General features: G+C 48.5%; 1 protein-coding gene across 1 annotated transcript in view; it reads left to right on the top strand.

Moving 5' to 3' along the window:
• Positions 1 to 2,811: 2,811 nt before the first annotated feature.
• ETFA (electron transfer flavoprotein subunit alpha) overlaps positions 2,812 to 11,585 on the top strand; it is a 37,862-nt gene continuing 29,088 nt past the window's right edge. The window contains exons 1-2 of the mRNA XM_028742888.2: positions 2,812 to 2,916; positions 10,176 to 10,325. Coding sequence (XP_028598721.2) covers positions 2,872 to 2,916; positions 10,176 to 10,325 — 195 coding nt within the window. The 5' untranslated portion in view covers positions 2,812 to 2,871. The remainder of the gene's footprint in view (positions 2,917 to 10,175; positions 10,326 to 11,585) is intronic.

Raw genomic sequence — 11,585 nt, 5'->3', positions numbered from 1 at the left:
CAGCGCCCTTAACTGACTATAGTTCCAAGGATTATTTGGGGGAAGGCAAGGTTATTTAAAGTGGTTTGATACGGCTTTAAATATATAGTGCAGATGGGCCTTTGTGGCTCATTCTGAGATGCCACAGGCAGGGTGGCAATCGTATCTGCTGGGTTTTGAACTCAGGAAGCTGCCATAGCCCTTTAACATTGTGGAAGCACACAGCTCTGCCCATGTGGCTGCAGTTGTGCCCAGTTCTTGTCTCTCTTGAGTTTCATGAGTAAATTTAGGCATGTCATTGGTTTTGGAATTGATCTGTCTCATCTGCTCTCTCCATGCACTGGAACGCAAGCCACATTCCAAGGAGCTATCCTCTTAATCACTTTCATATTTTCCAATGAAATTCAAATCCCAAGTTAAAGACGCTCAATTCCTTAAAAACTCCTGAAAGCTCATAAATCACGCAGGCAAATGAAGGAGCCTCCAAATCTGAAATGGGCTCTGCAGACTTAATGGGGCTTGTGCTGGCTCTTGAGGAAGGGGCGTCGGCTGAAGGAGTAGTAAATCTGTCCTCTGGAAATGGGGATACCATACTAGGCTGGTGTTGCATGACTGGTCTTTGAAGTTGCTGGGTCACTTAGACAATTGGCAGGTCCTGCAGTAGCGGGGCAAGAGGGGGGGAGAAGCTTAATGTCTGGTCTTTCTGACCCTGTTCCAGCCACCTACGCACAGATGAAAAGGAGGGCCCCCTCCAAGTTTCAAGCAGATGCAAGCAGAGGGAATGGGAGAGATTTACTGTATGTTCCACTTAGATACAAATGTTGGGTTTCTTGGTTTTGGCAAGATATGCCAAGCACAGCTTCCAGAAATTGGCTGAAGGGGGTGGGAGAGAGACCTCATTTCAATTTGGTAACCAAAGGCCCATGCATTTTTTATTCTGGGTAGACATGCAAGAAAGTGGAATACAAAAGCTCTTGTGTTTTTCCTGAAGGGTCCTTGCTCAGGGATACAGGATACTTCTGACTAGGCTATGAAGAGGCAGGAATGCCTTGTGGGGACTGAGAAAGTATGGTTAACCAAGAAACAAACCATGTGGACCCCGGCCAGGTGTGAGAATGGGCACTCCTTTGTGTTCCCCCACCCACGGGGCCAACAGAGTTGTGTTGACCTTGGCTGACAAGCCCACAGCTGTGCTCCATGTCATCCACCCCTAACTGCCTTCAAGCTGCATCAGGTTTCAGAGGTTCTTAATGTGTTCCTTGCAACAGAGCACTGGCTTGGCCTCAATCCATATCAGCCACATTGAAACTTTCTTTTTTTCCCCAAATCTTTGTTTGCAATAGCTGATGTGGTCTTTAATTAATATGGTGCCGAATGGGAGATCTGGGTCCAAATCTCAGCTTAGCCCTGGGTGCACAACGTGGCTTTTGCTAAGGGCCCCTCCAGATGCCCTTTATATTGTGCATTCATGACAATTTGTTACCTCCATACCCCTGTACATTTAAAGCACATGGTTTCCTAGTTAAAACTAGTTAAAATCTGTACAATGGGAATAACGACCTTCCTTTCTAAGATTGTTGTACTCAATAATATACATTAAAAGCAGGACATGCATCAAAATGTAGCAGTATGTCCTCAGCCCCTAACAGCCATTCTGTTCAGGGTTCCAGCCAGCAAGGCAACCATGCCTTCCTTTGGAATACTATTGGTGTTAGGGGCTCACACAGCCCAATTCACCTTCACCCCCTCTTGATTTCCACCTTTTCTTTTCCAACTTTCCCCCCTGTAGCTCCTGGTACATACCCAGTCCTCACTGGGCTGTTTTGTGTGTGGGTTGCCAATGTTTAATCATTTTAAAAATACTATTTTTGACCTGCAGAGCTGAAGCAGGGCACACACCAGCCAGCGGATTAGAGCATTGCTGGGCTGAATTGTGTATGTTTGTTTTTTTGGTAGGCCACTTTGAGAATCACTTGGGTACAAATCTTAAAAAATAATAATCCTATTGCACCATCAGTGTGCATGACAACATACACTTACTTCAATCAGCTGCACCAGGCAGGCTTTTGATTAACAAGCTGGGTACTTATGATAAGTTGAAAAGCATAAATGAGTCTATGGCAATGAGCATGTGTGAAATCCGATGAATACAGTTGGGCCTACTTCACAGTCAATGTGTAAGGAAAGGGCTGGTGCTGTCTTTTTATGGTAACTACCTGTATGTGATTTTTTTGTATGTATGTATTTTAATTGTACCAATCCTTGCTTTTAATGATTGCTTTTTGTATGCTCTAAGCTGTTTAATAGTAAGCCACCTTGAGTTCTTGGGGGGGGGGAGATATACATTAATATAAGAAGAAGCCCCGCCAACGTGGCCGCAAGGTGCAGTCTGCTCACTAACTTGGGCGGCTTTAAAAGTCCACCACGGGCTTCTAGCCAGGGAACCTGGGCTCCGCCTGCAGCCTGGAGGGCTGCGAGGGAGGCCGAGGCCCCGGGGCGCCTGGCGAAAGGCTCCGCCCGCTTCTTTGCCCCCTCGCCCAACTGGGCGCGAGGCTCCCGGAGGCGGCGACTGGGAGGAGGCCCTTGGGGCCCGGGCGGCGGAGCCAAGCGCCTTCGGCTTCAAGAGGGCGCGGCTCCGTCGGGGCCCCTCAGAAGTCGGCGGGCGGGCGGGCGGGACTGGCCAGGAGGCGGCGCTCCGGCCACAACCCCGCGAGGGGCCTCCGGCCGCCGACCAATCAGAGCCAGGGCGCCCCTCCTCCTCCTCCTCCTCCCCCCACCCGGCAAGCCCGCCCTCGTTCCCTCACCTCCGCGCCCCTGGGCGCCTCCTTCCACGAGCTCTCGCGAGATTTCTCTCCTCAGAGTGGGCGACGGGGAGAGGCTTCCAGCAGCGCCATGTTTCCGGGGCTCCTCGGGGCGCAGCGCCTGGCGCACAGAGCGGTGAGTGGCGGGACTTGCGCGGCGGCGGCCTCCTCCTGCTCCTCCTCCGTCGTCTTGCGCCCGTCTCCCGCCCGGCCCCTCCGCCCAGCCTCCCCGCCGGGTGGGCCGCCTGGGGCCAAGGTCGCGCCGGGGCCTGGTTCCCTCGGCCTGGCTCTGGCGCCGCAGAGGGTCGGGGAGGATCCAGGCGGGGGCCCGGGGGGAATTGGGCGGCTTCCCCCGGCCTCGGCCGCCTCGCAGGGGGGGGGGGGTCTGGAGAATGAGAATAGGGAGGAGGAGGAGGAGGAGGAGGAGGAAAACCAGTCGTGCCGCCTGGAGCTCCTGTCAGGGATAAATGTCAGTGTCACCTGTGTCTCCCAAGCCAGGTGTTTCTCGGTGTGTTTCTTTTACACTTCAGCATTGCCAATAAGCCCGCAAAAGTTCCTGACCGGCACATTCCGCCCCCCGTAACCAAAGAGGCTAATAGTCTTGTTTCTATGTGGGCTGCAGAAAAGTGGACTCCCCTCTCCTCTGCAATCAGAATGAAAATGCAGGATACTAACCTCTTAGCAAGAGTTTCATATATATGAAATTTCATATATATGAGTTTCATTCATATGTGTGTGACGTTTAAAGCATCCCAGAAGCCAGATAAAGTGTTCCTCCTTCGCCAGCCCACTCCCTCGCCTGCATGAGTGGCTTTCATGATAATATTGTGGGAAACGGGGTTCACAGAATGTAGATTGGTTGATCTCTGGGTGGCTTGCGGGAGCTCTGCAACAATTTCTGATTCACTGGTACGTCACAAAAGCAGCTACTAAAAGACTCGGGGGGCTGTGAGCTCAATTCTGGTCCTGAATTTCCCCCCCCCCCCGAACTGAGCATGTACTTGTGCACTTTGCACTCTGCGGGGTGGGTCTTCTGTCTCCTAAACTTGAGTATGGTTGGTAGACCTTGTACTACCGGTAGTTTAAACAATGTAGTTCCTCCAAGTCAGATCTGTCCACCAGTGGTGTAAGTAATTACTGAAACAAAGATGTCTTATTCTCAAGAGTGTCACCCCTATTATTCCCTCTGTTCCACCAAACACATGGGGACCCCCCACAAGTAAAATTATTTTTCCTTCTTAGTTGATGTACAGTTGTACATAGATGTTTTACACTTCTGTGAGATTTGCTCTTGTTCTTCTTTAGCCAATGTAACCTGCCAATGTAACTAGGGCTGGGTGATACCTGGTTTTCAACATCACAGTATATCATCAGCTAAACACTGCAATATACTGCTATATCACAATGTCTGAAATAACCATGGAGCTGATTTTCAACTTTGTGATATAGCACCAGCTATACTGATATCTGAAATAAGTCTGATACTGATGTCTGAAATAAGGATGGAACTATGTAGATGCATTGACTGGCTTCATGGTTTTTCCCACATTGTGATTTTTGCACAGCACACACATGCACCATGATTCACAACATATTGCCAGGTCAAAAATTATGAAACAATATCATGAAATGAACTTCATTTTTGAACGCTATAGCAATATATTGCCCAGCCCTAAATGTAACCTGTTCATGGTCCTCTGGTATCAATGGGCAGTGGGACCCATTGGTTCACATCTATGGGTTAAGGTTAGTACATGTGTAAATATGACACTCAACATGTCATGTGAAATACAAACAATCTTTGCAATAGTTGGTTAAATGTTCAGTGTCTGAAACTAGACAGATTGTACACATCCTGTTTCTGCAGCAATGTCTTAGTACAGTGGTGCCTCGCAAGACGAAATTAATTCGTTCCGCGAGTTTTTTCCTCTTGCGATTTTTTCGTCTTGCGAAGCACGGTTTCGGAAAAGTTTTGGAAAAGCTTCAAAAATCACCAAAGTCTTCAAAAACCTCAAAAAGGACTACCACACGAAGACAAGTCGCAACTGTATTAACGGTTTTAAGAAAAAGGAAACAAACTTGCAAGACGTTTCCGTCTTGCAAAGCAAGCCCATAGGGAAAATCGTCTTGCGAAGCAACTAAAAAAACCAAAAACCCTTTTGTCTTGCGAGGCATTCGTCTTGCGAGGTACCACTGTAGCTAAATGCTTAAATCTCGAAACAGTTGCCTTAATGTGGCACTCTGATCTTATCCTGCCAGTCTTACTATACCATACTAGTCTAGCTCATTGACTGGTAGGGCCGCTCTAGGTTTTCAGCAAGAGAGAGGTCTGTTTCATTTGACAAAATGGGCTTCCACAAGTTTGCAGAACACAGTTTCAAATATTAGCAATGCAGCAGTGTCTATCTTGTGGAATTTAATGCAGTGTTACAAGAAGCATTAATAATAATAATAATAATAATAATAATAATAATAATAATGTAGTGATAGTTTTTATCCCATGATGCATTCCAGTCAGGCAAAATTACTTGAGGCCTGAAGCAGTGAGGATGTGGCCTGTGAAGTGGGGGATCTGAAGCCTGGATAGAGAAGGCTGCATGTGGCTTCCTATGCTCCTACATGTCCTTGAGACAGAGGGAAGAGTATGTATTAATGGAGTGATTTGTAGAATGGGAGAATCTGATGACTCTGTCCTGCGCCTTGCAATGAATGATGGTTATAGGACATTGTATATGTGGAGCTGTAGTGGTAGTAGTATTGGTAGTGAGAGACTAGGAAAAGGAATGTAGTAGAAAATGAAGGTGGTACAATAGGTAATAAAAATGTTCAGGGAAAGAGATAGTGAGAAGGAAGTGGTGAGGATCTGTGTGCCAAGTACACCATGTCCAAACTGCTGCTTGGCCAAAATTCCACTTCAGGCATCTCCAGAAAGATACTCAGAAAGATTTAAAGATTCTGAGCTAAGGAGAAGAACAGCATTGAAACAACAGCATTGTTGCTTTTAAAAATTGTTTAAAGACATTGGAATAGCTAAAATATTTGATTTTATTTCTATATGATCATCTAAGTGTGGAAATTTGATGGATAAAATATATACCGTAGATTCCGGCGTATTAGGCGACTGGGCTTGTAAGACAAAACCCCAAATTGGCACTTATATGCCGGGCAGGAGGAAGCCGCCTGGCGCGGTGCGGAGCCTGCCGCCTGCTGCTGCAGCAGCTTCGGCAGTCTCCAAAGCAGCAGCGGGTGGCGGTCTCCGCGCCAAGAGGAAGCCACCCGGCACCCACTGCTGCCTTGGAGGTAGTACCCGGCGTATAAGACGACCCCCGACTTTTTTTTTTTTTTAAATTTTTTATTAACAGGCCAATCAAATCACATTATTTCCAAATCACATTAGTTCCAAATTATACAGCCAGATTTTTAAATTTTTGTTGGGGGTACCCATACTTCAAGCTCCGAACAGGGGTCCAAGCATCACTTATATTGCTGCTTTAATTAGACAGTTCTATCCGGTTCTGTCCAGATAGTCTGTTACTTTCCTCATCTTCTTGTTGTTATCATATATTCCTTTCTTTGTGATCTCTGATAATCTTCACAAGCGGGTTGAAAACAAACATCCTCTGTGTGGGTTTTACACTCTCCAAAAATCATATCACATAAGGACAGACGCCATTGCCACACCTCCGTAAAGAACTTTCCCTCAGTCTGTCCGTTGATTTCCCCAGGCTTGCCAAGCATATCTCAGAGGGCTCTTCCAGGTCTAGATCACATTCCGATCACCATTCACATTCCGATGACCCTGGTCCTCCTCCCCCCGTCCTTCTTAGGCAAGCCTGTCTTAGCGAGACGCCATTTAAAACTGCGTCATAAAACTTTCCTCCGTTCTCCGATGTTTACCAATCCTCTCTTTGATCAATAATTCACTCCACACAGTTCTTGAATTCCTGCTTGTGATTAATAAATTGCAACGATTCTTCTCTCTGGGGTGGAGGGTTATTAATACTCACATAAGGCAAAAAAAAGAAAAGTTTTTTTCCTCCACCCCCTTTCCGTTTCACTCCAAACATACCAGTCTCTTAATGGTGATTCATCACTTGATTTATTTGTCCCGCCCGTCGCTCCGCTCACAGAGATCCATTAATCAGCAGTCTTTACTCCCACTCTTCGCTTGATGTATGTGCTTTAGCTTCTTTCCAATTATATATTTCGAGCTAAAGCGAACCAGTGCGCTGATTGGAGACAGCGTCAGGAAGAGCCGACTTCACCCGAGGGCTTGTGCCAAGTTTCCGCACCCCCTTCTTTCAAATCCGGGGGTGCATTATGGACACCGCTGGCAAGGCAGTCCCCCCATCTCCTTGGGGGGGCCGGGAAGGCTGCATACTTCCCATAGCAGCCTCTTAATTACCTTGTGTGGGTCGGAGAGATGTTATTGTCGGCCGTCTTCCAATGCGCCACCTGGTGGCCCCCGACCCCCGACTTTTTAACCTCTTTTCCGGGATTAAAAAGTTGTCTTATACACTGGAATCTACGGTATTTATTCTTTACATTTATATCACATCTTTTCTCCAATGAGCTCAAGGCAGCATGCGTGGTTCTCTCCCCCCGCTCTTCCCCCCTCCATCTTATCCTCACAGCCATCCACTGAGGGTAGGTCAGATGAGAGAGAGGGACAGGCCCAGGGTCGTCCAGTGGGCCTTATGGCTGTGCAGTGTTTGTGCTCTATGATGCCGCTATGCCCAACTAGGGAGTAATATAGTGCAAGGCAGGGTTCACACTGGAGGCAAGGGAAGTCTCAGTCTGTGCTCTGGGGAACATGGAGCTCTGGACTGTCTTTCATTGGAAGCTTTAAAGCAGAGGTTGGATGACCACTTGTCACAGAGCCATTGATTTTCCTGCATTGTAGGGGGCTGGGCTAGATGACCCCCAGGGTCCCTTCCACCCAACATTGGAAATTCACCAGGTGCATTTTGAACCTGGCTATTGGCCACCTATTGGGACGCGGGTGGCGCTGTGGGTAAAAGCCTCAGCGCCTAGGGCTTGCCGATTGAAAGGTCGGCGGTTCGAATCCCCGCGGCGGGGTGCGCTCCCGTCGCTCAGTCCCAGCGCCTGCCAACCTAGCAGTTTGAAAGCACCCCCGGGTGCAAATAGATAAATAGGGACCGCTTACTAGCGGGAAGGTAAACGGCGTTTCCGTGTGCGGCTCTGGCTCACCAGAGCAGCGATGTCACGCTGGCCACGTTACCCGGAAGTGTCTCCGGACAGCGCTGGCCCCCGGCCTCTTGAGTGAGATGGGCGCACAACCCTAGAGTCTGGCAAGACTGGCCCGTACGGGCAGGGGTACCTTTACCTTTACCTTTATTGGCCACCTGTGACCAAGTGAAGGTGCCAGGGTGCCAGGATGGCGCATGACCTCTTCACCATCTGGAGGTGCATGCCTAGGGATCCTTGGATCTGGACTGTTTTCACACACTAGTGACACACCCTATAGAATTCTATCCATTATATTTTCTCTGCACAATCAAAATGAATTTCAGGAAACAAAAAGTTGTATTGAAAAATATGCCTTTCAAACCGTCTGGCCCCAAAATGGCAATTAGGCATTCCATTTTGGTGACTCTAATCCTGGTTTAAGGAGCCATTTGGCACCTAGCTTATATATCTGAGTTTCTAACACTGTTTCCAACTCTACAGTTCCATTATTCTATGAGCAAGGAACAACCTGAAAATGGGTCCTCAGTCACATGACCTAGCAACCCAGCACAGGGGTTTAGAATAGGTTCAAGTCTGTCCCTGCGCTGTCCAACCCTCCTCTTCCTGGGACATCCTTTTGGGGGACATAACCTGGCTTTGGTTCAACTGGCTTTGGCTGAGCTGGTATAGAGGACTTACCCCACAGCATCTCCAGCTGAACTGACATGAATAACTTCAGCCTGGGCTCAGCTGTAGATCTGCCTGTTCCAAACTCGCTCATCGTGGCAGGTCTTGGGTTTGGAGCATGCTATAAATAGGTATGCCATCAGATTTAAATGGAAGTTCACAGCACACTTGCCAAGGGAAGGCTCAATTCTTTGAACACTTAAAAAAACCATTTTGCATGAGCTGATGATAATAATGAATGAATGGAAAGTCCTTGTTATGTTCCACATGAAGGAATAGTGAAGAGGTTGATTTATTTTTATGTAATCTCAGAAATATTAATAAATCAAACCCTCCTTTTACCCTGTTAAATGACTAAGTTACAAAGAGCATTTCTGCTTCTTCGGATTTATTTTAAGAAGTTTACATTATGCTTTTTTGGTAAATAGATAATTATCTATGCTACAAAACTTGTTATAGGAAGACTGAAGCTTATCCTATAACAATCATTCCTCTGACTGTATGTTCCCTCCAACAAACACCAGATTTTCTTTTAAAATACATTTTACTTTGGAATCTTAAACTCTAATCTTTCAGTAGTTCTGCACATTTTGCTTGTGACCGGACTATAAATTTTAGCAGGTGTGGGCTTTTTGCCATGAAAGCATGGATTTATTAATCAAACAGTCCATACATGCTTGTAACTTTTATGAAAAATGATTTATGAAACATAATCAAAAATATGGTTTTTGATATATATTGGCAGTAAGTAATTTGTTACTGGCAATTCACCTCAATGATTTAAAAATCCTTGACTCCTTGATGTGATTTAATATACTTAAGTTGGAACATGAAGAATTTTACAGGAACTTTTACACTTCTGATCATAGTTACAAATTGTAGCCTAATTCATTGTTGCATATAACAATTTGTCTTGGATGACTACATAAATTGAGTTCAGTGACACCTCCTGTGTATGCTAAGCGTGTATTGCAAATGTCAGTTGAGAATAGTGAGTGGAATCTGCACATTGGTTGGGGAGTGTTGTGGAGAAAGACCCACCAAGTTAGGGAGGAAACCTTTGGCCCTAGAGCTCCAGCAATTCTGAGATAGTTGGGGAGGAGCATCTTTGTGTTGTATAGATATTGGGGTAAAGGTTTGAAGGGAGGATTTGGAACAACTAATGTAAGAACATGCACCTTCTGGCTTGTGCTGTCTGAGTATGTTTCGCCCCCAGCTGTTTCTGGTATGTCCTTAGCATCTGGATTACAAGGGGCCTTGGGGCATGGAAAATCCTGGTTAAACAGAGGGGATTGGGCAGAAGTGTCAGAAAATGCACCTGCTCTCTAAACAAACTATTGGTCAAGATAAGATTGCTGACTTACGTGATTTCATACCATATCATTCAAAACTCAGAGATTCTGCAAGGACATCTGATATGAAGGTGCATATGCCTGCAATGTTAACCAACAGATTAGTTGAATTTAAGAGCTACAAGTGTTATTGTTAAACCCTCTTCCCCCTTCTCTTGTTTTAAAGGTCTCCTTGCTTCACCGGTTTCAGAGTACACTAGTAATAGCCGAACACACAAATGAGGCTGTTTCACCTATTACATTAAATACCATCACTGCGGCAAAGCGTCTTGGAGGGGACGTTTCATGTTTAGTAGCTGGCTCCAATTGTGAAAAGGTAAAAACATTGAAAAGGGGAGGAGGAAGGGAAGTATGCTTTCTGTATTCTGAACTTGTTATTTGTTTAAAATATTTGTATCCTGCCTTGAGGGAAGGAGGGGTGGGGATTCAGATCAGTGGAACATAGTCATGCCTGATCTTTTTTAAAAGACTGCCAAAATACAGTGGTGCCCCGCAAGACGAAAAACTCGCTAGACGAAAGGGTTTTTCGGTTTTGCGTTGCTTCGCTAGACGAATTTCCCTAGGGGCTTGCTTCGCAAGACGAAAACGTCTTGCGCTTTTTTCTTAAAGCCGCTTGAAGAGGCGCAGCTGCGACGGACCGTGCTTCGCAAGAGCGCGAGGGCCTGGGTGGTCGCGCCCAGGCGAGGCTCCGACCCGCCATGCCGATGCCACGAGCGAGTGAGCCCAGGCCGCCGACGCGGGACGCCGCCGGCGCGACAGGGGCGCCGGCCGGGGTACGCTCGGTGGACCCACGCCCGGCCCTAACCCGCGGGCGCGCGCGCGGGTGGCCGGCCGGGGGCCGCCCGGCAGGCAGCAGCGGGCGTCTGGGCCGGCGAGCGGGAAGAGGGATGCGCCGTCGCTCGCGTCGCCGCCGGGTCTTTCTCCTCTGGCGTCCCGTCACCCTCTCTCCCGTCTCAGCCGTGCGAGGCGCTCCGCTCACTGCCCCTGCCGCTGGCGGCCCCCTCGGACCTCTCCGGGCGCGGGCCCGTCCGCCGTACGAGGCCCCCTCGGGCGTGCCGGCCGACTGGAGGGGAACTCCGGAGGCCCGCAAGGCGGCGGAAGTGCGGGGGTCTCCCCCGATGCGTCCCTTCCGCCGCGTGGGGCGTGCGGCGGCCGGCCAAGGCTGGGGCCGGCCGCGCGTCGTCTCACCGCAGTCGGGGGGTCGTGCAGTCCATGTTTCCCTCCGCCCAGGGTCCGGGTACCTGGCGCCCTCCGGGGCAGCGGTTCAAAGACTTGAGCGGCCTCGTCGTGCAGGGGACGAGGCCGGGGAAGCGGGAGCTCCGCCTTAGCCCCCTGTGCCCCGCGGTCGCGAGGCTCCCCGCCGGCGGGGCCTCGGGCCGGGCCGAGCACCCGGACGGTGAACCCCCCCCCCAAAAAAAAGAACAACACAAAAAAACCACACAAAAAAAACACACAAAAAAAAGGCGCCGCTGTGACGGACCGTGCTTCGCAAGACGAAAAACATTGCAAGACGAAAAGACTCGCGGAACGAATTAATTTCGTCTTGCGAGGCACCACTGTATCATTTTTTTTCTTT

The sequence above is a fragment of the Podarcis muralis genome, chromosome 9, assembly GCF_964188315.1.
Source record: "Podarcis muralis chromosome 9, rPodMur119.hap1.1, whole genome shotgun sequence".
In the NCBI taxonomy this organism is placed as follows: domain Eukaryota; kingdom Metazoa; phylum Chordata; class Lepidosauria; order Squamata; family Lacertidae; genus Podarcis; species Podarcis muralis.
Note: the sequence above shows the minus strand (reverse complement) of the source record. Positions and strands in the feature narration are given on the sequence as shown.